The sequence below is a fragment of the Elephas maximus genome, chromosome 22 (assembly GCF_024166365.1).
Source record: "Elephas maximus indicus isolate mEleMax1 chromosome 22, mEleMax1 primary haplotype, whole genome shotgun sequence".
NCBI lineage: Eukaryota > Metazoa > Chordata > Mammalia > Proboscidea > Elephantidae > Elephas > Elephas maximus.
In genome coordinates this window covers 23643519-23670711 of record NC_064840.1, presented here as the reverse complement: position 1 = coordinate 23670711, position 27193 = coordinate 23643519, and the positions used below count along the sequence as shown (strand labels likewise).

At 58.4% G+C, this 27193-nt stretch overlaps 2 protein-coding genes across 2 annotated transcripts in view; one reads left to right on the top strand and one right to left on the bottom strand.

Moving 5' to 3' along the window:
* Positions 1-27193, bottom strand: part of RSPH14 (radial spoke head 14 homolog) — a 73086-nt gene that overhangs the window by 12236 nt on the left and 33657 nt on the right. The gene's annotated exons all lie outside the window — the stretch shown is intronic.
* The window catches only part of GNAZ (G protein subunit alpha z), a 46952-nt gene that overhangs the window by 1121 nt on the left and 18638 nt on the right, over positions 1-27193 (top strand). The window contains exon 2 of the mRNA XM_049866560.1: positions 18375-19557. Within this exon, the coding sequence (XP_049722517.1) occupies positions 18835-19557 (723 nt within the window). The 5' untranslated portion in view covers positions 18375-18834. The remainder of the gene's footprint in view (positions 1-18374; positions 19558-27193) is intronic.

Below are 27193 nucleotides of genomic sequence, written 5' to 3'. Positions count from 1 at the left end.
GGGTTTGGCAGGAGTGGGCATGCTTGAAGAAGCCTGAGGTATGGTGGGAAAGGTGGTGGGGTCATCCGGTTTGGACTGAAGGGAAGCTGGGGACACAGAGCTGCCCTCTCGCTTGTTAGCCTGGCTCCTCCAGTGGAGACCTCGGCCTCCTCATCTGCAGAAGAGAAGGAAGCTTCTGGCAGCTCTGTAACCAGGAGATGGGGTGGGCCTGGGGCAAAACTTTCAGGACCCCCTGGGGTTTGCCCCCCAGGAACCTGATCCTTTTTGGGCAATGTCCAACCACCTTCTTGGTAGCCATGGAACACCTGCCTTGTTTACCTGTTCAGCCAGTGACTATGTCTCCAGGGTCTCCGGGACATGAACATTCGAGAGCAGTCACCATGAAGGCCCAGGGTGTCCATCTGCGAGCTGAGGGGTGTGCAGGAGGCCTGGCTACACTCTGAGGAAAGAGGACCCCCAGGCACTTTCCAGGGAGGCTGAGGCCATGGCATTTGTTCTTTAAAGTCCTCCCTATGGGTTCTTCTGGCAGACGTTGATTTTCTGGGGCAGGAAGGGAATAAGGCTGGGACCACTTTCTTCCCTGAGCTGCTTGCTCAAGGGGCTGTGTTGGCTCCCTCTGAGGGGCTGTCTGACTCATCTCTGCAGCCCTGCCTCCACCCCACCCGCATAGATACACACTGGGCTCAAGGCCCAAGCCTGGGCTGCTGCAGCGAGAGGCAGGCCTGCCTGCCCTCGTGGGGCTTGTGGTCTGTGCCTAGCGCCGTGAAGCTGCTCAACTCCTGGATGTAACTTTTGCCTTGTCCAGACCCATTCTGGGGACCTGGCACGGGGCCCTAGGTTGGGCTACATGGGCGGGAATTCTCCCTCTGACCCAGCGCCCAGGCTTCTCTGGCCTGGAGCCCCAGGAGGAGGGCCTTGGTTGAGCTCTCAGGAGCTTCTAGGGCAATTCCAGGGGCTTCTGGGTAATGGGCGTGGGCCTGGGGAGGGCCATGGAGGACCTCCCCACCCCGGAGGGTGGTGTCATGGGGTGATGGGACGGCTGGCCTGGGACTCAGTAGGCCTGATCTCCCTGGCCTCGAGAATGCAGAAGTGGCCCTGTGAGCAGCCTATGCTCACCCCAGTAGACTTAGAATGCACACAGCTGACCGTGGCCAGGCTTGTGGAACTCATGGGGAGGGGAGTAGAATGCAGCTCCCCCAGCCTCCAGGAAGGAAACAGGGTGACAGAGCCCCTGGGTTGGCCTGCAAGAGATGTGCATGGCAGAAAGGATCACGAAGGGAATGGACATGGCATCGGGGTGACACCAAAGGCCAGCCTCAGGTAGGAGGGTCGGAGCCTCACAGATGGGAGGGGATCATGGGAGTACCCAGATGCTCACGCCCATGGGGTAGTGAGGCAAAGGGGGAGCTCCAGTCTAGTGTCACAAGACCTGGCCACAGGTCGGGTCTCCTCATGTGCTGGCCTTCACCCTCTCCACTCTGACAGAGGGTCTCCCATGTACCTGGCCCCCTCCCTGTCCATGCTGGCAGGACGGGTCTCCTCACATGCCCTGCCCCCTCCCCGTCCATGCTAACAGGAGGGGTCTCCCCACATGCCTGGCCCCCTGCACATCAACACCAGCAGGAAGGGTCTCCTTACTACATGCCAGGCTCCCTTCACATGTCCACACTGACAGGAGGGGTCTCCCTACGCACCAGGCTCCTTCCACATGTCTACACAAAAGGGGCGGTGCTTTATCTGCAGAGACAACCTCATGGAGGCTGTCCAACGAGTCCTGGAGCCTGTGGGAGGTCACATCAGCCCTCCTCGCGGAGCCTGCATAGTCCATTCACTCATTTGTTGAGCTAAAATTTAGCCATGCCCCTCACATTTTGGTGTCATGCCAGGTACAGGGAGACAGCAGGGAGGAGGACAAGTGTGGTGTCACCTTCATGGCACTCACATCATCGGGGACAAACTTACTGACAAACAGGTGATTAACACTGTGGAGAAAAATACAGGGGGTTTCTGGACCGCTGTGCATGCCAAGAAGAAGTGGTGGGAGGTTGTGTTAGGCAAAGGAGCAGCATGTGTGAAGACAATGAGGCAGAAGGCCCAGTGGCTGGAGCTGGTGGGGTGGAAGGGAAAGGATAGCAGGGCTAGGTCAAGTAGCTCCCAGGCCTGGGAGATGGGAAGCCCTTGGACCACCTCAGCAGAGAAGGGTGAGATCTGATCGGCAGTCTACAAGACTTCTCTGGCCCATGGGAGAGGACAGACCGGGATGGGGCTGGACGGGGTGGATGCAGGGGGTTGTGAGGAGTGGGAGCCTGCTGCTGGAGGGGTACGAGCACAAGGGGGAGAGAAAGGGCACAGACAGCACAGACTTTTGCCCTGAGCTACTGGGAGGCTGCAGTGGACACTGACCAAGAAGGCGGGATGAGGAGGACGGCTATAAACCCGGGTGGTTGTCAACAACTGTGGCAGTCAGGAGCAGGTGAGCCTGGGGATGGAGACCGGGGAGTGCTGGGAATGGAGGGACCCGAAGAGTTGAGAAGGAGCACCCAGAAAAGCAGTTGACGATCCGAGAGGAGGTCCCTATGTCAAACACAGTACTATGGGATGAGGAGCTGCAAGCGTAGGCCGTGAGCAGGGCCAGCTACATGATTTGTGGGGCCTTTGTTGGAAATGACTAAGACTTTGACGCTGGCAACAGCAGCACATTAAACCAAGCCTTGGCCGTGGGACTGCACACACTTTGAAGGTAGCCTAGGCCACTTGTGGAGGGCTGCTGACCCTATGTATCTCCTTCCCCTATGGGTGGTGGGCTTGTGGAGCCTCATCTGGCCTCCTACCCAGGGAGCCCCAAGCCCAAGCCAAAACTGCCCACAGTGAAATATCACTTCTTACCCATCGACCCCAGTGGCCCCAGCTCTGAGCCTTTGGGCTCTCCCTCTGCAGAGAAGCCCTTGGGGTGTGGGCAGGGCCAGTCCTGTAGTTGGAGGGCAGGGCCACATGGCAATGGCATCAACTCTGTTCAGAGGAACCTGCCATGTCACTTCATTTTGAATTATTTGCTTCTAAATTAAGGTATAACTCTCTGAGAGATGTCCCTGGAGAATCCGTCAAAAAGTGCTAAGGAGCGAGGCTGCTGAAAGTCCCATGCAGGGAGGGGCTATACAGACAGCATCAAGCTTGCGCGCCTTCCCACAGCCTCTAGCTGGACACGCACCTTGTCCTGTGCGTGTGGGCAGGCTGTGGGCAGAAACAAGGCCATCGAGCAAACGTTTCAGGTGACCCCTACTTCAGTCAGGCCCTGACATGGAGACCTACAGGGACAGGTTCCAGGAAGCCTGGCCTGGGAATCTGCTGGAGAAGTCTGGCTGCTGAGTGGAGAGTGGACTTAATGTGCCATTTCCCCAGAGCTACGGGCATTTGCACAGAGGATACCTTCCACTTGGGTGGTCAGGTGGCCCACCTTTTCCCTGGGCGGCCCACCTTCTTCCTGGGTGGTCTGGCTCCATCCCCCGTCTAGTCACCAGGAAGGTGGTCCGGCTGTGCTGGAGGCCAGCCTGGCAGTGGCCCAGCTCTGGGCAGGGGTGGTGGCTGCATGAAGCCCTCATCCTTCTCCATCCAGCACTTTCCTTTCTCACTGCATCTTGCTGGGAGGGGCAGCTCTTGGGGTGGGTGGGAGGTTTTAGCTCCTAGAGCTGCTTGGTCTTGGCCAATCACTTCCCCTTTGGGCCCCAGTTTCTTTTTCTCTAAATGAGGGGCTGAATGGGCCACATCCCTTGGGGCTCCAAGGACTTCTTTCCTCCTGGGGCAATGGGTTTGGCACTGGTTGGGCTTGGCATAGGGGAGCATGGCTTATCATCAGCCATCTTTGCACTTCCTCTGTTTTGGCCTTGAATTACTTTGCTTTTCTTGCCCCACCAGCTCATGTCCCTAGGTCTGCCAGTGCTGCAGGGCTGCATGATCTCGGTGGGCCAGTGTCCCTGGTCTGCTGGTACTGCAGGGGCTGCACACTCATGGTGGGCTGGTGTCCCCAGTGCTGCAGGGGCCGTGTGCTCATGTTTGGTCAGCCCCACGGTAGGCCAGCCTCATCCTTGAAGCCAACTCTTCTCACGCATGCTTCTCACACCTGGGGCCACACCTCTTGGGGGTCTAGAAGAAGGGCCTCCAAGCTTGATTCTGTGTTTCCATTTTGAGGCTCATACAGACCTCTACCTACAACCACACCCTGCCCCCTCATGTTTCCTGCACCCCTTCTGCTCTGTTTTTTCTCCTGTGCACTCGCCCCAGTATCTCCTACTGTATAGTACATTTAGTTGTCCTGTTTTGCCTGTTGTCTTTCCCAGACCTGAGTGTGAGCTCTAGGAGGGCAGAACTCCCATCTGTTGTATTCCCTGCTGAGAACCTGGTCCAGAGCTGTGCCTGGCACACAGTAGGGGCTCAGGAAACAGCTGTGGAAGGCTCTGCTCTCAAGTGTGATCCTTGGGCGCCAAGGTGACCGTTTGGTCGCTTCCTCTCCAGCACTGGTTTCCTGGTGGCTCTACATTTGAGAACTCCCTGGGTGGTGCAAATAGTCAATACATTTAGCTGCCAACTGAAAGGTTGGAGGTTCAAGTCCAACCAGAGGCACTTCAGAAGTAAGGCTTGACAATCTGCTTCCAAAAACCAGCCATTGAAAGCCCTGTGGAACACAGTTCTGTTCTGACACACATGGGGTCACCATGATTAGGGTTGACTTGATGGCGGTTGGTTGGTTGACTCCAGCTCAACCCTCTGCTCCTAAGAGGTGTGCCTTTGAGTTCCAAGGGCCATGCCTTCAGGCCTGGAGAACTGTGTTCTCATCCTGGCCTGGCCTCTGATGGTGACCCTGGTGAATCACATTCATTCTCTGGGCCTCAGTTTCCTCATTTTTTAATTGGAAGTCCTGGGCTGAGTCAAGGATGCAGATAGTTTTTGTTTCTCCTGCTGATCCTGGTAGTGGCTGCCTTTAGTGTTGAGAAGGATTCTGAGGCAGTGTTGTGGCTCAGAGGGGAAGTGTGTCATGGTTGGTTAGAGCAGTCTGTAGTGGAAGGAGTCAGGATTTGGATGTTTTTGCCAGCCACTGGCCGCCTCACACCTTGTACCCTCACCCTGGCCCTGAGCTTCAGCCCAGCCTTCATCTCTCCTTCCACGCCGTTCCTCAGAGAAACTGGCCTAACCCCAGAGAAAGTGAACTTTGTCTTCTTAAGGGCTCCTTCATGTCCTGACTCTGAAGAGCAACACAGGTTGTTGTTTGCTCCTATCCCTCCCTCCAGGCTGATGCTCTCAGCCTGCAGGGGCCTAGGGGCCAGCCCTCATACCTGGCCACATCAGCCTTTCTCTGCACAATGAATGAATGAATGAACAAATGGATGAGTGAGGGAGTCTTGTGGCAAGCTCTGTTACAACAGGGAGCCCTCAGAGAGATGATGCCATAAGCAGGGTGCTGGACTGTGTGGTTTTGTTTGGTGGTGTAGGAGGGAACGTGGGAGACAGGCAGGGTAACCAGGTGCCCACTGTCCTGCAGGGCCCCACGGTCCTGTCTGACTTTGGCTGTAGGGCAGTAGCTCCAAAGGCTGCCTTTTGGGGACCATGCAGCCCAGGCGTGAAGACGAGAAATGCGCCCAGCTATCTGGGGAGGGCCTGTGCCCTCCCTGACCACAGAGGTGGAAAGCTCAGCACCTGCAACCCTCACCTCCCACAGGCCTGGACCCGTAGGAGGAGTGGCTTCACTCACACTGGGGTCCCCTACCCCTACACCTCCCCAGAGCCAGGTGGTGATGAGCAGGGCAGGGTGCAGTAGAGGGGCCTGAAAGGCAAGGGAGCGGTGTCTCTGTGCTTTGCTGGCTAAGGGCCGGCCCTGTGGCTGCACCTGTGGCCAGGTCAGCTGCCTCACTTGGCCTTGGCTTCTGCTGTCAGTCTCATCTTGCTGGCACATGACGTCCTCTCTCTGGCCCTGCTGCCCCACTTCATGTGGCCCCTAACCACCCCATCCCTCTTGCTCCCCAAGGGCCTATGGAATACCCTCAGGACCCTGCCACCCTGCCATTGGCAGATGTGGGTGTAGCAGCCCTGCCCCTGAGCATGGCCACCCCTCACCCGCTCCGTTACCTCTGATGTGCTATGCAAACATTTCTGGATAAAATGCTGAGAAGAAAATAATTAGAGTGTTGCCTCCATTATCTAATTTCTGATTAATCAAACTCTCTTTGTCCTCAGCCAAAATCTATTCATTTCCCTTAAACACTGGTCTGGCGCCAAGCTTCGATTTCCTATGATAGCACTACGCCTGTGCACGTCCCCAGTTGGCCCTGCCCTGGGCAGAATAGGTGCAGACACACTGTCCCCCACATCCCCACCCTCTCCAGGGAGCCTCTGGGCACTGCCGTCCCCTCCTGGCTCCGTGGGCTGCACCTGTAGCCGGGTCAGCTTCCTTACTTGGCCTTGGCTTCTGGTGTCAGTCTCATCTTGCTGGCTGTCGTGGGCCTGGAGAGGAGCTGCCCCTCCTCCCGCCAGGGTGGGGAAGGGATGGAAGAGACGTAGGGGTTGTGGCTCTTGTGGCTGATGAGGGCCTAGGGCAGAGGAGTGGGCCAGGCCAGGACTTTGGAAATATCCCTGGTCACTGGCACTGGAAGGCTGGACCTGTGGTGGGGGGCAAGGACCAGGCTTTTAAGGGGACTGAGGGGCCACGGGGTATGGGGTTGGGGGGATGCTTTTAGTGGCAGCAACAGCAGCCCAGCTCAGCCGGGCTTACACTTGTGCTGTGCTGCACTGCACTGAGTGTGTGCTTCTTTCTGGGCCAGGCAGGAGGCCAGCCGAGGACCCTTCTCAGACCTCTTGGAGAGTGAGGCAGACTCCCCAGAAATCCTGGCTGCCCACACTTGCTCATCACTGCAGGGCTGGGGCACTTATCAGTCCCAGCTTCTTGCCAGGTACCATGGCCAGCGACCACACCCTGTGGGGCCAACACTTTGGGGGGGAGAACCTAAGGGGCTCTGCGACGCATTCGAAGGTGACAGGCTGCTGGTTGAGGTGGAGCCTGGGGGTGGGTGTTTGGGCCTTTGGGGGCATTTTCCATTGGAATAGGATGGCCTGGAGGCCTCCTGAGGAGGGGATGGAGTGGGCCACCTGGTTCTAATGGAGCATGTTCCAGCAGAGGGGACAGCTGGTGCAGAGGCCCCAAGCCAAGATGGTGCCAGGTACCCTGGGATCCAGGTCCGCCAGCATGGGGGCTGGTAAAGAGGGTGTGACTCAGCTCTGCCCCCCTCTGTCCATGTGTGAGGAGCCCTCTGGCTGTCCAAGGCCCAGGGAGAAAGCAAAAAAGAGTAGCAGCCCTACAGCCATTGAAGAGAGGGACAGGCAGGCATGTGAGCAGAGGGGGTAAGAAGGCTCGGCTCTGGCAGAGTCTAAAGGACACCTGAGAGTCCCCTGAGCCAGCCCCAACCCAAGACACTGAGCTCCGTTAGGAAGAGCCAAGGGGTGGGATGCTGAGCAGGTAGTAGACACCACTGTGGCCCTCGGTCCTGTTGCTGCCGGCTCACCCACTGCCCAGCTCCAGCCTGAGCTGCCTGCCGTGGGCTCAGCTGCCCCCTTCCAGAGGTGCCCTGGGCCTTGGAGCCCTTGTTCCTGGAATGCTTGTGTGTTCTGTTCTCTTACCTGGGATAGGCCATACCCTACTGGGGAACAGAGCCCTGCCCCTTCCCACAACGTGGGACAGCTTTGATGGCATTCATGCCCAGAGCTCCCAAGGGATCAGGCCAAGGCTAAGCTTCCGATGAACCCACAGCTGGTTCCTGCCCAGCCTGTCTGCCTCCCTTACTCCTGACCTGGAACATGTCCCTCAGTCAACGTCATCTCAGGCTCGGCTTCTAGAGGACCACAACGAGACAGGGATCCAAGGCTGCCACAGGCTGGAGACTGCTGGGGTAGCCCATCATACAGGAGGACCAGTGCCAGCCCTGGGGTGGCTGGGAGCAGCTTCCCTCCCAGTGGCCATTGACCTCGGCAGGACTCACAGAGCTTGACCTTAGGGGTGGCTGAGATCTGCCGCCTTCATGGAGCTACACTGGCCTGGGGCTTTGGACCTCCAGCCTGGCAGCTGTACACCTGAGCCATGGTTACGTTTAAGAGGCTTGAGAAGGGACGATGGCCATGAGGAAGGTCAAGGATGAGGGAGCAGACGGGAGATGCTGCTCACTGCCAGGGTGAGGCCCAGGCCAGAGGCCAAGGGAGGTAGAAGGGCCCCCAGGGGAGGGAACTCCATGGAGCCCTCACAAGAGAGGGTGTGGGCTGTGGGCAGCTGAGGTGGGGAGCTAGGGTCCTGGACTGCTACAGTGAGAACCAGGGAACAGGAACTATAGGGAGGCAGAAACCCCAAGTGTTAGATCAGGTTCTCCACCAACAGAGGGACTGACGGCAAGTCTGTGGTCACCTTTCCTATGGAGCCCTGGGAGCCATGTCCCTGGGCCATGGTCTTCCCTGCAGAGGTGGCCTCTCTGGCTGGGCTCTGCATGACAGTCAGCCCCTCTGCCTACCATCTCCTCCCTGGAGGATGCCACGTGGGGCCTCCGATTTTATTAACTCATTACTCCTGGCTCATGGACCACGTGGCCTGGCTCCCTCCTGAATCAGCCTCATCAGTGGAGCTGTCCCAGCTCCTGGGGACAGCCTCAGTGGCCATGGGCCAGAGGGCTGCACACGTGGCCGAGGACTTCCAGGGCCCCAGGGACGGCCTCCCTGGTTATCTCATGTCCTTCCCTTTAGCAGAAGGTCACGCGGAAGCCAAGAGGCTGTAGCGTTGTGTGCACATTAACACCAGCTAGGCCTCCCGTCCACTCTGCTCTCAAAGCCAGCAGCAGCTTGGCAGAGACCAGGGAAGAGGCCTGCTGAAGAAGAGCCCTGCTATGGGTCTCCTGTGCCAAGCCGGGCGGCCAGGCTGCAGGGGGAGCATAGGCACGCCAGCCCAGCTGCCTGGCCCTGGTGACGGCAGAGTAACTGCTGAGGACCCCCCTACAGACTCACATCCCTGGGCCCTAGATCAGGACTGTCCCAAGGATGCACATGCCAACATTTTTTTTAAGACATTGGCAGAAGCTGTTGTGATAAATGACACACAAAGTCATTTATTTACAAGCTTTACATGAATCTTAGGCCAACAGCAACTCTTTTTTATGTTTGTCATCATCATAATCAACGTACTGGTTAGTAGGAATCCCTGGGTGGTACAACAGGCTAACACTTGGCTGCTGAACAAAAGGTTAGAGGTTCAAGTCCACCCAGAGGCACCTCAGGATAAAAGCCTGGCAATCTGCTTCCGAAAAATCAGCCATTGGAAACCTACTCTGATCCACATGAGGGTGCCATGAGTCAGGGGGGTCAACTCTATGGCAGCTGGTTAGGTTTTATACTTGGTAAGGTTGTAAGCCAGAGATCTATAGTGGGGGTGAGGCGGGGTGGGGGGTGGCCTGCCAGCATCCCTGCAGAGCTTCCCAGATAGGCCTGGAAGCCTCTTTCCTAGGACCCAGGGGGCAAAGGGTGGCTGCCACCCCGACCCAGAGGGTAAGTCCTGGAGCATGGGACCACCCATGGACAGTCCAGGGCAGCCTGCAGGGACAAGCGATCCCAACCGGGTTGCGGGAGGGGCCCTGGTGTGTGGAGGATAAGGACCGAGAAATGCCAGTGTCCTTGGAGTGGAGGCTAGGGCACAGCCTGGGGTGTACTGTGAGCAGAAGCCATGCTGTCTGCCCTACAGGGGCCCCAGTCTTATTCTTTGGGAGGTCTTCAGCAAGCTTGAGCAGTCAGGATAGTGTCTCAGGTGGGCCACAAATAGAAGGCCTGCCTCCTGGCTGGCAGGAGAGTGAGCCGGAGGAGGGTGAGGTGGGCTCCACTGGTTGGGGGCAGGAAGGGCTCTTGCCCCTCCCTGAGAGCAGGAAGATGGGAGAAGGAACTGGATGCTGGGGCGAGGTGTGATAAACAGCACAGTTTAGCCATGCCAAGTTTGGGGTGCAGCTCAGGGAGGGTGTGTGAAATGCACGTTTGAGAAGCGATTATGGGGCACGGGAGCAGGAGTGGGGGGGCACGGGGCGCGGTAGTGGGCACAGGCAGAAAGGTCCCAGGAGAAGTCAACAGGGCTGGGTTCAGATCCCAGGAGTGTTGAGGGCTCCAGCATGGTCTGTGGGCCCATGGTCTGCAGAGACTATGGGGGACCAGACTGCCCCTGGAGAGGTCTTGTCAGGCCATATACACACAGGGCATGCTCAGGAAGCATCTGAGCTCTGTGCAAATATTTTTTAATGTTCATCTATCCACCCATCCATCTGCTCTGCAAATCGTTCACAGAGAGGGAGAGCAGGAGGCCAGGCCGGTACTGGGTGGGCCCTGGAGGAAGAGATGCTGGAGGGAGGGATGTGGACAAGCAGTTGAGGGCAGCTGCAGAAGGGGCCAGTGGCTCTGAGACCAGGCCACTGGTTTCACCTCCCTCCCAGGGTGGCCTGCCGGGATCCGGGGGGAAATCATTCCCCTGCTACACCCAGCACTGGGTTCACAGTACCCCGTCTAGACTGAGACCACCGTGGCTCAGGGGCCACTTGGGCTGCCATAGTCAAGGGGGCCCAGCTAGAGGCTGCATGGGGTGGGGGGCCCAGCCAAGGTGGGCAGGCTCCTGTGGTTTAATCAGAGGGGATTGTGGGGCCGTCTTTCCCTAGAGGGCAGTTCCTGGGGGGCACTCTCCTCCCTCCCATGTCCGATGTGACTAGCTCCAAGGCAAGCAATACTTTTATCACCTTGGGAAGATGTGGCTTTTTAGTCCAAAAATAAGTTTGTGGTGGTATCAAAAGCCTAACACTACCAGGCCCTTCCTGGAGGCGGCAGGGCTGGAGTGCAGTGTGGCTGCGGGTGTGCTGTCACTCACTGCTCTGCCTGGGCCCCGGGCACAGCCCCGTCTCAGAGCTAGACACGTAGCCGCCACACAAGGAAGATGGTTCAGACAGAGGGTGCGCGGGGAGGCAGTGGGAGCCCACCCAGGCAGGACTCCTGGGCTTCTCTGCACCTGGGAGGTACGGACACATCCAGGGACATGGAGTGGGGGGTGCGAATGCTGTGGGGGATTATAGAGCCAGAACCACGGATGTATTCAAGGGCATGGAGCAGGGGATATGGATACTACGGAGGAGACATGGAGCAGGAGATGCAGACAACATGGAACGGGGGGGCACAGATGCTATGGGGGCACATGGAACAGGGGCTGAAGTGGCTGTACTTGTGGTTCTGGGTTCAGTACTACAAGCGTGTGTCAGTGTGATGGCTATGCTGTAACGTACAAGGTTTGTTGTATAGAAATGGCCCCGCCCCGTCACCACAAGACTCTCCTCTCTGCAGCAGTGTTCCCAGTCCAAGACCACTTACCCAGACTCCCTCAGCTCCCAGCTTCCCTTTGTTAATGGCCCAACCACCAGGTGCCCCTCTACACCCAGCCCACCCACCAGGAAGCATGTCCATACCTATACTTATACCCCCGCTTGGCCCTTCACACCCACCTCCCATGTGCCCCCACAGTGCCTTCAGACCCAAGCCCCATCAGGCTCTTGCCCACCTCCCATGTGGCCCCAAAATGCCTTCAGGCCCGAGTGCCTCTTCTTGACACACAGGCTCAGTGTGTCCCCACCAAGTCCCTGTGCCAAGAGCAAGGCCAGCACACAACAGGGATGGTTCTGAGAGGGTACAGTGATGTTCATGGCAGATAGTGGATGAATAATCAGTGGACCTGAGGGTGGAGAGTCAGGGAGCAGCAGCCCTGGCAGGGCCTGGATAGATGTGCCTGCTGCACCCCTCTGCTGGCCTTCTTTAGGGAGGCCAAGAGGAGGAGGAAAGGCATCCTGGTGAGCCAGGCAAATGGGCCTGGGCTGGGGAGGGGGCAACAGCATGGGATAGGGGCCTACTGAATACCCAGCCACTTTTCTGAGACAGAGGTGACCTCTGGCCTGGGGGGAGTGGTGCAGTGTTGGTCACTGCAGGCAAGTAGCCCCATCCCAGCCCCAGCCAGGACCCCCACCTCTGCCTGGTGTCCTCCCAGAGCAGACCTCTCACAGCAGGGACTGGCCACCCAGCCACAGCAGCACCACACACCGGGAGGAAGGGAACCCCTTTCATTCTCTTTTCAATCCTTCTTAGGGGAGAAAGGCCCAGTTTGGTCCTGTGTGGCTCTAATACCCTCCGGCACACACTCATCCCCCTTGTTCATTCCATAGTGGCACTGAGCAGCCTTAGGGGCCTGGCCCATTGGCAAGCACAGCACCCCAGCACCGAGGGCATTTCTTTACCTTCTAGATTATGTCTGCATACAGCAACTGACTTTTATTTAGAGTACTCAAACCAAACCCATTGCAATCGAGTTGATTCCAACTCATAGTGACCCTATTGGACAGAGTTGAACTGCCCCGTAGGGATTCCAGGGAGTGGCTGGTGGATTCAAACTGCCAACCTTCTGGTTAGCAGGCATAGCTCTTAACCACTGCACCACCAGGACTCCCTTATTTACAGTAGGGGTAGGAAACTCTTTTTATTTTATTTTTTTATAGTGAAACTATCTTTTTATTACTTTATCTTTAAGCAATGATGCTTTGATTCTAAATTATTACTGAAGTAATATAAACTCATAGTAGTAAAGCCAAATGATACCAAGAGTTGCAAAGGTAAAATATTTGATTATTTCTCTAATTCTCAATTCTTTTTTTAATTGTGCTTTCGGTGAACTTTTACAGAGCAAATTAGATTCTCGTTAAACAATTCATACACATATTATTTTGTGACATTGGTTGCCAACCCCATGACATGTCAACACTCTGCCTTTCTCAACCTTGGGTTCCCTGTTACCAGCTTTCCTGTCCCCTCCTGCCTTCTCGTCCTTTCCCTTAGGTTAGTGTGCCCATTTAGTCTCATTTTGTTTTATGGGCCTGTCTAATCTTTGGCTGAAGGAGTGACTTCTGTAGTGAATTAAAAGGGTGTCTGGAGGCCGTACTCTTGGGGTTTCTCCAGTCTCTGTCAGACCAGTAAGTCTGGTCTTTTTTTGTGAGTTAGAATTTTGTTCTACGTTTCTCTCCAGCTCTGTCCAGGACCCTCTGTTGTGATCCCAGTTAGCAGTCAGTGGTGGTAGCCAGGCACCATCTAATTGTGCTGGACTCAGTCTGGTGGAGGCTGTGGTAGTTGTGGTCCATTAATAGGAAACTCTCTTTAAATACAGCTATTTAAGTAAAGGGTCAGTCAACCTAAAGAAAGACACTCGGACAGTGCCAGAGCCAGGGATACTTAGACAGCACGCTGAGCAGTGTACGGGGCTCGGGGCTTCGGTCTGCGGTGCTGGGGCACAGGGCTTGGGGCAGGGGAAGCCAAGCCCTGCAGACACCCAGCTGGTAGCACCAAGCTGGTGCCGCCTGTCTCCAATCCTTAGTGTCCACACCTGTAACGTTGTACCCACTTCACGGGCATACTGTGAGGCGTACATGCCATGAGGAGGCACCCCGAAGGTGGACGCAGACACATGGTTGGGGTACAGGCTGTCTCACAGACCACCCTCCATGCATCAGCCCACCCTGAGAAGGTATGCTGCTGGCATAGACAGGACTTTACCTGGCCTCTGACCACTGACCCCACCACAGTGATGAGATGCATCCGTGAGCCCTGGACTGTCCCAGGTCCTCAGGTGGCACGTGCGGGACAGGTGTCTGGGAGCCCCCCTCAGGCCGGGGGAGCAGTCCAGGGTGGGAAGTGAATCAGAGCAGGAAGAAGAGCGAGGTGGGGCCCTGTCAAGCAGGCCAGCTCTGGACACAGAGGAACCAGGCCTGGCCATAGCTATTGGCCCCACACAGGCTGGAAGTGGACTTGTAGCATGCCGACCCAGGGTGGAATCTCAGCCTTACCAGGCGTGAGAGGCCAGTGGGGAGCGATGCTGTCCTAAGTGTGTAGGGGTGGTCACCACAGGTGCCACAGGCAAGGACTCCTCTAGACCCTCAATTTCTGACATAGAGGTGGGGGCTGGCATGGGGTGGCGGGGCCAAGGGTGGGAGGGATGGATGCACCAATGATTCAGGTCTGCATTCAGCCTGGGGGTGCTGCAGACTGCGCTCTGGCCGGCACGCCAGTGGACTGGGGTCTTGCAGAGCTGTGTGTGAACAAATGTCATGCACCCCACGGGTGGGTACAGGATGCTCTGAAACAGGTGTCCACCTGCCAGCCTCTGGCAGACCCTGAGACAAGTGCCAACTGAGGGCCCCAGGGACCTGCTACTGAGCCAACCCCCCGATCATCACAGAGTGGCTACTGGGTGGAGCTGGCAGGGGAAGGGCTGCTGTTGCCAGCGGAAGGCAGCTGAGCAGACGGGAAGGGGGAGGGGAGACTGAGTCGTCGCCCTACTTGGGGCTCACTGAGCAGTGCATCCTCAGGCCCACGGGCAGCTCTGGTGGGCAGACAGGGCTGGTGGACCCATGATGGGTGTGTCACTCCTGCCCCTGCCTGCCCAGGACTGCAGGCTCCATGAGGCAGGTCAGGCCACTCACCAAGGAACCCAGTGCCAGGCTGGACATGGTGGGGGTCTTGAGGGCCCATGCATGCCCATGGTGGGGGTTGGAGCTTTCCAGTATGCGGTGCTTCAGGCTCCTTGGCCTGCTGGCCCTGTAACCTGGGCTGCCCTTACCTCTTGCGATCCTACCCCCATCCCCACCTGAATAGCCCCTTTCTCTGATCACTGGATGTGTCTGTCCCCTCAATGGGGAGGGTCCACAGGCTGGCCCACCTCCCCAGGGCCCAGGGCTCCATGCAGAGCTGGCCTTCCTCTAGAAATTAGCCTTCTCTGTGGGAGGCAGGGAGGCAGGCAGGCATCAGGGATCTAGAATGTGAGGCCTCAGCATTTCAGGCCCCGGTGTCCTGTTCAGGAAGTCCTGTCCTCAGCCAGCCCAGCGCTGAGAGCCCAGTAAGCAGATAAGCCGTCTTCCCACCCAGGAGATCCCAGCTTAGCCTGGCTTGTGAGGCTCAGCAACACCTTAGTGACCTTGGCCACCGTGTTCCTCCCTGCCTCCAGGGCTGACAGCACTGTGGAGGATGGCCCAGCAGAGGCGTGTCAGGGAGAGGTGGGGACTTGGCCCTGGAGAACATGCAGCCCCCAGCTCACCGGGAAGCGAGGGGATTGACCAGGGGATGGTGTCACATGCTGGCATCGGGTCGGGCGCAGGGTGAGACCCCAGGACTACAGGCGGCACAGCGATCCACACCCTCAGGGCCTTGGAGAACGTTGGGGATCAGGCAGACACCAACTGCCAGGTGGGGCAGAAGCACCGAGTGCACCAAGGCCCTGGGCTAGATACAGCCTGTTCCCCGACCGGGTCCACACCTGGGTTCCCACCCAGCCAGGGCTGTCCCAGCAGCTGTGTGTGAATGGAGGCATGAGAGGGCGAGACATGGTTGGGAGCAGTAGACAGGGAAATGGGCCATCTTGACAACATAGGTTTCACCAGGCCCAAACTGGGCAGGGCTGGGGGCAGGAAGCTCTCAGGAGGAGAGCTTTGTATGTGCTAAGCGTCCAGCCTCAAGTCTGCACAGGGGACTGGCTCTCAGCCACCCCTCCCAGCCTTGCCGACAGCCAGTGCAGGCGCTTGCCCAGTAGAGGGATGCAGTCACACAAGGTGGCGCTCACTTGGAAGACACAAGTGCCTCCTACCATCAGCGCCTCCCCTGGCTCTAGCCACACAGCCTCCTGCCTGTCCCTCACACTTGCAGGCACACTGGCACCCCAGGGCCTTTGCACTGCACTTCCTTCTGCCAGAAATGCTCTCCCAGAGGCCTGTTTGTCTGCCTCCCTCGCCCATGTGCCAACCCCTCCTCCTTTGGAGCTGTTTCTACCATGGATGGTGGCACCGACTGTCACAGTAGGTTTACTGTTGGTCTGATTCCCAGCGCTTCCTGCTAAGTAAGCATGGGGTCGGGTCCTGGTCTGCATATTCAGTGAGTTTTTCTGGGTGACCTTTGTCCCTGTCACTGAGCAGCTGAAGGAGACTTGGTCGGTTGGGACCCAGTGTCAACTTCAGGAGGGAGATACTGCGTCTCTCGGCTGGGTGAGACCGATGCACCGGAAGCTGGTCCCCAGTGCTTCAAGCAGTGACGGCAGTGGAAGATGTCCTGGGCTAGGGGCTACTGTCGGTACCCGAGGGGCTGCAGGGCCAGCAGCAGAGACAAGGGGCGCTCCAGAGCCAAATATGCCCACCCACCTTGCGCTTGCACCCCAGGGTGGAGTGGTGGATCCCAGATGCAGTGAGATTGGCCTCAGCCTGTTTATGATGACAAAGTTTATCGAAGATACTGTGGGAAATGCAGTAAAACAGGAAGACACGGAACCCCCTCCCTGCTGTCCCATAGCCCCAGGGCAACCAGCCCTCTGCTCGCCTATGTGCAAGCCTGTGGGGCATGTTGGTGTGTGCAGAGGTGTAGGCATCACATGCTCATATCATCCTTCAGCAGATGCTTGGCAAACACCACTCGTGCCAGGGCACACATGCAGGGGCCGTCAAGGGGCCTATGCCTAAGACATTCACAATGCCAGCTTCTGCCTTGCCGGGGCCCAAACAATCAGGGAGTCTGCACTCTTCTGGGCAGAAGCATTCAGGGCACTTCCCAGTGTGTCTCTCACCCTTGGGCTGTGGGCCAGGACATGCAGGAGGCAGGACACTCCTCAACCTTTCTGAGTCCCAGAGCACACATAAGGCAACACCTGTCACCCTGAAAGCAGTGGCAGTGCTTTCTGGTTAACCTCAGGGGAAGGCAGGTCAGACGGGCAACAGGAGCCCCAGCAGATATCGGGGGCAGGTGGTAGCCTAAGGAAGTGGTAGAAGTGTGGAGCCATGGTGGCTACCCAGGGGGGTAGAACCTCAGAGAATAGGAGGAGAGTGGGCTACCTTGGAGAGACCAGGGCCACAGGGTCGGTGGCAACATCGCGACAGATGGGCAGGGAGCTAGGCTAATTTGAGACACTGGCTCTGCCTCCAGGGGAGACAGAGCCCTGGCCTGCAGGGTTCTGCCTGCCTGCGGGTCCAGAGGGTGGGCTCTGGCCTCTGGAAAACACCTTTGTCTCTGAAGTGCCTGCTCACCTGGAGCTAGGCAGACTGCGGTGGCCCCAGGGGCAGTGGGGCAGGCTGAGGTCTGGGAAGGAAGGCAAGGGGTTTGGATCTAGCCACCATGGCCTCCCACAGGAGCCGGAAGCTAAACTGGAGGATGCACCAGCCCAGTCGCCCATGGTTACGGGGGGCCTGGGAAGAGCTGATGTACCTCTCACTGCTGGGCAGCAGGTGGCCACCCAGAGTGTGGACACTGAGGTCCACTCCAGGTGTGAGCACAGCTGTTCCTTGTTGACCGACTGGGTGGGGCAAGGGGCAACAAAGCCAGCCCCGGACTGCAGACTCCTGGGGGCTGCACCCCTCCCACCCCCCGCCCAGGCCCTGGGCTCATTGAGTCCGTGCGGCTCACAGGAATGCACCGGGCTCTGTCCCACCTACCACACCTGGCCACCCTGCCGTCCACACTACCTTCACTACATTGCCCTGTGCAGTTCCTGCTCCCCTGCAGGCCTCCTTCCCCACCCTCTAGGCTGGATCATTCCGTTGTCCTCCCCCCCGCGACACACACAGCCTGCAGCCTCCACCCAGCTCTGGTCTCTGCCCATCTGCTCACTCATAGGGCAGGCTAGCAGAGTATCCAGGCAGGAAGGCCGAGCCCAGGCCCCCCCTGTGAAAGCCACAGCAGCCCAGCCCCACAGGGACGCTGAGCATATGGGAGTGAATATATCAGTTGCCTCACCAAGGCCAGGCCTCACATAAAATGGGGTACTGAGCTCCAGAAATCTCTATGCCTCTGGATGCCACATGCCACAGTACACAATGTATGGCCCCATGGTGGGGAGGGGGCACAGACAGGAATCACAAAGAGGGGGCTGTATTCGGTCCTAATAACGACCAGTCATGGAAATCGAGGTGCAGGGAAGGTGCAGCTGGTAGGGAGGGGTGGCGGCCCCAGGCTTGGCTCATGCCCTGTCTCTAGGCATCCAGCACAGGGTGGGGGGCTTCCTTGGGCTCTGCAGGGCCCCTGATCCTGCTGGCGAAAAGTCTGGGATACCCTGCCCCTTGCACACCTGGCTTCAGGCAAACTGACTTGACGAGGGCCGGGGTTGAGGATGGTGCAGCAGCCATGAGGCAGGGTACTGTGCTAGGGTGAGGCTGCACCACGGTGTTTCATGAGAGGGTTGAGTGATTGTGCCCTGGGCCACAGCTGCTCCAGTTCCCCTCCCTAGGTGGGGCTCCACTGCTCACACTGTCTCTCTCTGCCTTTGGCAGGTGGCAGCCCGGATGCACAGCCTTCTGCTGGAGCAGCCCGAGGCAGCCGGCCCTCCAGCCTTGCCGAGCAGCATCCCCACAGCAACCAGTGGAGGTGCTCAGACAGCGGTGGCCCCAGCAGACCTGAGCAGACGGCTTACCACCACTGGCCCAGAGCTTTGGGCATGACTTCGGCGACGCAGCTGACGGGGCAGGAGGTGTGTGCCTAGAGGGAGGCCACCGCCCGCCGCATGGTACACCATGCCTGCCAGAGCTGAGGCGCAGGGCCAGGGGCTGCAGTGCAGCCTGGCTGTGACCCTCTGTCGGCACTGAGCTCAGCGCGGTCCCACTGTCCCCGCCAGGCGCACCAGCCCACTTCTCTGCACCCCTCACAACGCTCTGTCCTGGCTGGTGACCAGGCAGAGCAGGCTCAAGAAGAGGCACCACCCGCGCTCTGTGGCCAGCCTGCTGCTGCCGGACCATGGGATGTCGGCAAAGCTCTGAGGAGAAGGAGGCGGCACGGCGGTCCCGGCGAATCGACCGCCACCTGCGCTCAGAGAGCCAGAGACAGCGCCGAGAGATCAAGCTGCTCCTGCTGGGCACCAGCAACTCAGGCAAGAGCACCATTGTCAAGCAGATGAAGATCATCCACAGCGGTGGCTTCAACCTGGAGGCCTGCAAGGAATACAAGCCGCTCATCATCTACAACGCCATCGACTCTCTGACTCGCATCATCCGCGCCCTGGCTGCCCTGCGCATCGACTTCCACAACCCCGATCGTGCCTACGATGCCGTGCAGCTCTTTGCGCTGACGGGCCCCGCAGAGAGCAAGGGTGAGATCACGCCTGAGCTGCTAGGCGTCATGCGGCGGCTATGGGCCGACCCAGGGGCGCAGGCCTGCTTCGGCCGCTCCAGCGAGTACCACCTGGAGGACAATGCAGCCTACTACCTGAACGACCTGGAGCGCATCGCCGCACCCGACTACATCCCCACTGTCGAGGACATCCTGCGCTCCCGGGACATGACCACGGGCATTGTGGAGAACAAGTTCACCTTCAAGGAGCTCACGTTCAAGATGGTGGATGTAGGTGGGCAGCGCTCAGAGCGCAAGAAGTGGATCCACTGCTTCGAGGGCGTCACGGCCATCATCTTCTGTGTCGAGCTCAGTGGCTATGACCTGAAGCTCTACGAAGACAACCAGACGGTGAGTGGGCCGCACATGCAGCCCTGCCCCTTGCATGGACACAGCCCTTGGCGGTGCTTTGCCCAGGTGTCCTCCGCTGTGTCCTTTGTCGTTGGCTCGTGGAAGGCAGTTGGGCTTGTGGTGCATTGCAGGTGAAGGAGGCTAGGTCAGAGGTGAGCAGAATGAACCTATCCCACTTGCCCACTGCCTGAGGCAGGGCAGCCTACTTCCCTTGTACAGAAATAGTCCCCTGTGAGCAAGTGTGGAGCAGCGCAGTGTCTTCAGGGACACCCCTGCTGTCAGGACACCTACCCCAGAGGAAAGAGGGAGCCTGGTGGGCAGGACCTTTCCCTGTGGGACCAGCTCTCGGTGGCTTCCCCAGCATGGCAGACCCCCAAGTGACCACCACACCCTGGGCTCCATGGAAGGAGGGCCCACATTGCCTCAGCCTCAGTTCAGTGAGCAGCAGCTGGGGGTGGGGGCCCCAGCTTGGATCTGCAGGATGCACTCCACATCTGCTGGGCGGCCTGCTCCCTGGCTCATGGACAGTAGTCCGGCGGGGTATGGCGATGGTGGGAAGAGCACTGACAGTGGGGGTGAGTGTGTCCTGTCATGGAGCCAAAAGAAGGGACCTCTGGCCCTTGGGGGCCAGGGAAGGCCGTCCACTGAGGAGGAAGGGGAGCTGGGGCCCCAAGGAGCGACATCCACCGGGTGAGGTGGGAGGGTGCCACCTGGTACATGGGATTGGCAGCTCCACTGTAGATGAAGGAACAAGCTCGGACCGGGCACTGGTTAGTCTTGGCCTGTATTGCTAGTCTACCGATTGGCTCTGCAAGTCTGCAAAGCTCCTGTTGTGGACCAGGCCCGCAGCCTGGTCTTGACCTTGAGTGTCTAGAGCGACAGGGTTAAGAGCTGTCAAGAAGGTGTTGCTGGGAGGGGGTGGCAGGCCCTGGGGAGGGGCATGGGCAGCATGCCACAGGCCCTACTGAGGCAGGAGACCCAGCGCACATGGTGGAGGAGTGGTGGAGGCCTGTGTAGCCAGATGAGGTGGGCATGGCAAAGCTGGAATGGTGACATCAGCCCACCCTGGGCCTTCCCCTTTTTGCAGAGTTTTGTGCCAAGTGGGGGCACCGAGCAAGGAAGACCCAGAGTCTGCCCTGAAGAGGCCTTTAATGGGGGGGAAGGGGAGGCAGAAACAGTGTCCCTTGCGGAGCCAGAAACAGTATGCTGTAGGGGTGCCCGGGGGTCCAGCGACAGTGGGTGGGGGAGGAGAGGTGATGCTCGTGGGGCTCCCACCATTCAGGGAGACAGAGGGTTGGCTGGGGAGAATCCTGGGTCTCTCCCAGCTTGGAAGGCTAGAGTCCAGGGGGCTGGGCCAGACTTTCCAGGCGGGGGCAGGCTCGCTCTGTGGGTTAGCTGGGGCCTCATTCTGGGTGGTTTCCTTGGGTCCTGGGGAGACTGACGGCTCTCAGAGAACGGAAGCGCTCAGGCGAGGGGAGGGCAGGCTCATGGCAGGTATGATTGGCGCTGTGACAGTATCTCAGGGGGAAGGGGAGCTCGGTGTGGGCGCCATGTCCACAGAAGGTGTAGGGAGGCCTTCGGCTAGTAGGCTTGCCAGAGCTTGTCGGTCGAGGGCTGAGCCTCTCCTGGTTTCTCTGCCTGCCACCATTTCCTCACATGCTGGTTCTGGATGGTGGGGACACCCCAACTGGCGAGTGTAGCCAGGCTCACTGGTGTGGCATTGCTGTAGGCAGAGGGGCTGTGGCTGACCCTTGGGAGCATGGGGCTTCGTCATGGGCATTCAAAGCTGCCCCCTCCCCCTGTATCCCCTGGGGCAGTCTCATCAGTCTTCCCCAGGATGGGCATGGTGGATCCGCCTGGCATCAGGGCCTGGCCTCCAGTACCACTGTTGGCAGTGCTTTGCCATGAGACTACCCACAAGTGTTCCAGAGCCCAGGGAGAGGACAACAGCACCTTGAGTTGGCCTGTGTTCCTTGCGGGGGGGGGGGGGGGCGACATTGGCCGTGTTCCCTGCTCTCTGAGCCTGTTGACATGGAGGCAGCCGGAAGCTCTCAGGGATAGGCCCAGCCAGACCTTCTCTGCCTCTTGGCTGCAGCCACTGACACTGGGTAGCTTCATTCCCTTGGGCACTGCTTCTCCAGCTTTTGAGCACCTGACAACCCTGCTCCCAGTGCCTTGCCCCAACCCAGCCCAGGCACCCAGGTGCCTTTGACCACATCCTTCCTTAAGGATGGTGCCCCCTTGGTTTGAGTGACCTTCCGGGGCAGGTGAGGGGCTACGCCTGGTCAGGCTGGCTGGGTGAGTGGGCGGGGCCACTCATTTCCACTCTGCTGCAGACTTCCTGGGCGTCGCCTGGCTTCTGGCCACTTGGGACATTTCAAAGGGAGGCGCTGGCAGCCAGGCCTGCACCCCTAGCACCCTGCTCTCACCAGGCCTGGGGAAATGGCTGTTCACCAGAAAAGGAAATTCTCTATGAGAAACTCCAGCAAGGCTAGAAATTCACTGGATTCCAGATGGTTTTGACCTTTCATGCTTCACCAGTAATGTCTTGGGATGAAAAACAAACAGGCTGCTGAGGAAAGATGATACTCTCCCATGATTGGCGTAGCTGCTGAAGGTGGAATGCCCATCCAGGAAGGCCTGCAGCCTGCTGGCCTCCTCCCCCAGTACCACTACCCTCCAGCCGGGCCCCAGGAGGAGCACTGGATGGGGTGAAAGGCTGGGCCCATGTGCCTGGTGGGCACACTGCTGGAGGAGAGAACATGGGGGCCCCAGCTGTCCTCATGGCTCTGCCAGGTGAGCCAGCAAGAATGGCTAGGCTGACTGTGCAGGTGCCTGTGAGCTCCTGCAGAGCTCATCCCGCCCTCGTCTCAGCCCATCTCCCCCCAACCCCACCCTGCTGTCTGCGTCAGTCAGTGTGTTGCCAAGGAGAGCACCAGGACCCAAGCTCATGGGCATGGAGGGCATCACGAGCCCAGGGGGCACCTGGGGGAGAAGGATAGGTTCTGGCTCTGTGAGCCATAGAGACACAGACGCAGGTGAAGGTGTGCTGGTTCTCAGCCCTCAGTCCTGCCAGGCCCGACCCCCGCAGTCCTAGCAGGAGCCCAGTGACTGCATAGCCATGGGCTGCACCAGGCCCACCATGGGTTCCTCTGCAGCACAAGAGGCTGAGCATGCCTAACGATGTGCTGGGATTTCTCTCTGGGGGTACAGAGCACTTGGCAGCAGAACCTGACTGTTCCTTTTGTCCCTGTGTCACAGTAGGACACAGAGCCTAGGGACCTTCACCCCAGCCCTGCCCTGTCGGAGCTGCTTCCGCTCCTGCAGCTTCCTGGTGGCCTGTCCCAGGCTTCAGCAGGGTTGCTGGGGAACAGTGACAGACAGGTCTCCTCCTGGCTGCTGGTTTACATGGGGCCTGAACTCCCTCTGCAGGGCATTAGCATGAAGTCCACTGACAAAGCGGCATTCCTAGCCCTGGAGGACTGTAGGTAAGAAGGAGACATGGAGCAGCTGGCACTGCCTGCCCAGGTGCCACTGACCAGGGCCTGTGTCCCCAGCCCTTGCTGCCCTGAGGGCCTCCTCACCCCTGCCTTACATGAACCCTCGCTGAGGACCTTGGGGCAGTGTGGTGTGGTGGTGGGTCAGCTCACAGGAACTGCTGGCCACCTCAAGGCAGAGGATGTATCACCTGGACAGATTGAAAGGCCTGTCCTAAAGCGCCAACGTGCCCTCACATGCAAACCCACAGAGCGTTCACTGCCCACTCCCTGGAGCCATTGCGTCCCAGCCGTGCAGCGCTGCTACATGCCTGCTGGGCCCAGGCAGGGCTTGAGGAGGGGCCGGTGGGGCAGGGGGAGAGGGAAAACGATCACACATGGCAGTCATGGCTTTGTTTCCACAAACTGTCGTGCTGCGGGGCCCCAGGGGCATGGCGGCCTGGGAGGCCCATCCCTCCTCAGGGAGCTGGTGGCAGCAGCCCCTGGGGCTGTCTACCCTTTGTTTTCATCCAGGACCAACTATGGCCACTTGTGGGGCCCCACAGGTGGTTTGGGTTCTACTTGGTGTCCTACTTCTGATCCAGGAGATGGCTGGTCAGAACATGTATAGGGGATCCCCAGTGATGTGGATACAGGGACATGCCCTGGAGGCAGGTTTTGGAGCTGGCCACTGCTCCAGCAGCCCAGACCCCTAGTCACCTCTGCCCAGCACTGCCACCAGGGCAGCCCCTGACCCACCACCCTGTGTCATGTGTGCTCTGGGTAAGGGGCCAGGCATGACGTAGGGGCTCAGTAGAAGTTTGTGGAATGGGCGAGAGGTGGAGGGCGTGGAGAGAGCCCAGTACCAGAGCCCTGGCTTCCAGAATACAATGCTGCTGGAACATTCAGCCCTCTCGGGGGTGTGTGGAGCTGGGCCCTGATAGGGCTTGGGGCGCCGGGTCCTGAAGGGGTGTGCAGTACCGGGCCCTGGCGACGTTACAATTTCTTGGGCTGGGACCTACATTCCTCTGCCCCCCGGGGGAACATGCAGCCCATACAGGTCACTGTCAAGAGACGCTTCCTTGGTTCCTCCCGAGGGCAGGGCTGTTTCTCACCCACTTTCGTGCGGTGCCTCCTGGTCCTGTGCTGCTGCTGTTATTATTGTTAGGTGCCATCAAGTCAGTTCCAACTCATGGTATCCTCACATACAACTGAACGAAACATTGCCTGGTCCTGAACCATCCTCACGATCATTGGTATGTTGAATCCATTTCTGCTGTTGTGTCAGCCCATCTCATTGAGGGCTTTCCTTACCTTCGCTAACCCTCTGCTTTACCAAATATGATGTCCTTTTGTAGCGATTGGTCTTTCTTGATGACGTGTCTAAAATAAGCAAGCCAAAATCTAGCCATCCTTGCTTCTAAGGAGCATTCTGGCTGTATTTCTTCCAGGACTGATTTGTTCTTTGCCATCACCACAGCTCAGATACATCAGTTCTTTTGTCTTCCTTTTTCATTGCCAGTTTCCACGGGCATATGTTGCTCCTTGCCCTTATTAGGTCAAATATCAACCAAATGTTCAAATTTTTTACATTTATGTCAACCTGGTTTACGTTTTTAGGAATTTGATGAGCTGTGTGACATCATGTTGTTAACTAAAGTCAGCCACGGTGGGAGTAATGATACCACAGAAATGAGCAAACATTACAAGTCAGCCCCTCTGCCCCTGCCCAGGCAGTTGTTGAGCGTTGGCCAGCACACCACAGTGAGTCCTGAGCCCTAGCCGAAGGGCCTGCGAGGCCAGGCTTGCTGACTGGTGACCAACCACACCTCTGCCTCCTGGCCCCTCGGATTCCTTAGCGTTGCCCTATGCTCAACGCATCACTTCTCTCTGCATCCATCCCACTGAAGGTGGCTTGAAGAGTGGGCTCCATACTCGCCCAGGCCTCAGAGAAGTGTTCTGCACAGAGAAGTGTTAGAGTACTGACTGCCCCTCCCGGCTGGCTGTGGTGGCCTGTCTCCTCCCTGTCTGAGGGACAAGCCCTTTGTGATGTCCACGCAGGAAGCAGTCTTGGTGCATCTGCTGTGTGCAGCCTGGGTCCAGGTACAAACTGGAAGGCTTCCCCAGCATTGTGGTATTCAGGGGCCACGTGGGGCACGGGACTACGGGGCACAGGAGTTGTAGGGGCATCTCATGGGCCATGAAGCCCATGTGGGCGGTGGGAGCCATGTCATATACAGGGGCTGCATGGTAAGCACAACTGTAGGGGGCATGTTGCCGCTGGTAGCCACATGGGCACTGTGTTGACCATGGTGGGGCACGTGGGCTGCAGGGACCACGTGGGACATGGAGGCCATGTGGGCTACGGGGCCATGTGGGTCATGGGGGCCACGTGGGATGCAGGGCTGTGTGGGATGTAGGGGCCTGTGTGGGATGCAGGGCCATGTGGTGCACCAGGATTGACTACTCTTGGGGACATGGAAAGCACATATGGCTGGACACCTGCGAAGGGGCAGGGGGCAGCCAGCACAACCCCGTGCAGAGCTTTGTCACCCCATTTCACAGACACAGAAGCTGGTACTCAGACCTGTGGGCCACACAGCTCACTGTGCAGAGCTGGGGCTGCAGCCAGGGCTGTGACTCCCGTGTGCCCTCCACACTGCCACGTGATCAGTCACTCTGAATGATGGTGACGGTGCTGCTCCAGCCGGCAGTCTCCGCGCAACTTTATGAGAGCTTCAAAGCGGAGCACTTCCAAGCCCCACGCCCGCACGACTGGCCCAGATCAGCAGGGTAATTCATTTCCTGAGTGCATTAGCTCTGCTAGCTATGCACGTAGCGGAACAGCCATATTTAAGACACAGATTAGTATTGTTTAGAGGATTTGTGTAATCTGAGAACTGGAGAACAATTTCCCAGTTATCACGAGCAGACTTCCAGTGAGGCTGAGGGCCCTGGAGGCCACACTGGTGTGCGGGTAGGGTGGAGGAGAGCAGGTCTTAGTGTTCAGACCCTGAGGGGCTCAGGCAGATCAGCTAGTCTCTTCTGGCCCAGAGACCAAACCAGAAAAATTAGGTGGCCTTGCCTGGGTCAGTGCCGGAAAGGTGATATGGGGAGCAGCGCATAGGCCTGCAAGAGTGTGGTACCCGCCTTCCTTCATCACCCGCCTCCCATTAAATCTCCACCTCAAGAGAAATGACCTCAGGCTCTCCCAGGACAGGAGAGTGCTGAGTCTCCCCGGAGCCTGGGCCTCTGAAGCCAGTGTACCCACGGCAGGGTGCTGACTGAGCCCAGCCCCAGGGCAGTCTGAACAGGGAGGGGGCAAGTGGGTCTCTTCCCTGAGCCTGACCTTGGTGTTTATCACAGGTGGAGCCTGTCCGGCAGCCACACCCTACAGGCCTGCTTGGGCCAGTCCCACAGCATCAAGGAGGAATGCCATGCTTTGTCGGATGCCAGCACAGGGTGACAGCCTCCTGTAGCCAGGGTCTGATGGAGGGCCTGGCATGTGGTCCTCAGAAAGGGCACAGGGACACACCCAGACCTGCCCAGAACATGTTCCTCCAGGAGCGTCCTGGCAGCTTGATGGTGGCACAGTTGGTGGCAGTTGTCTGGCAGGACTGAGAGGGGCCAGGTTGGTGCCATCAGCAGTGAGGCCATACTTGCATTTGGGGCGTGCAGCACTTGTGTTCTCGTCTAGACTGTGTCTTTTTCAGTTGCTGATCACAACCTGCGAGATGGGCTTTTGACCCCCAGGAGGTTGCAGTCTGTAGTTGAACATGGTGGCCTAAGGGTGGTCTGAATCCAAGCCTCCACTGCCACCCAGAAGGTTTCATCTGCGATTCATCAGATTGGGGCCAGGGCAGCCCCAAAGGCCTAGGAAAGATGAGAAGTCCCAGAGTCCTGAGCAGGGCTTTGAGCGTTCTTGCTCCAAGCAGGGCCTCCCTGCAGCTGGCTGGGAGTTGAATGTGGACGTGCTATGGGGCCAGGCTGTAGCCCCGCAACAGGCAGTGAGGACACAAGCACCTTGCTGAGCAGCAGGCGTCAGGCTCCCAGCTCCAGAGGCTTTTCCAAGAGGGGCTTCTTGCGCGTGGTTTCTTCGCATGTCTGTGCCAGCAGCCCTGGTCTGCACACCTTGCCAGTGATGATACTTAGTGCACACA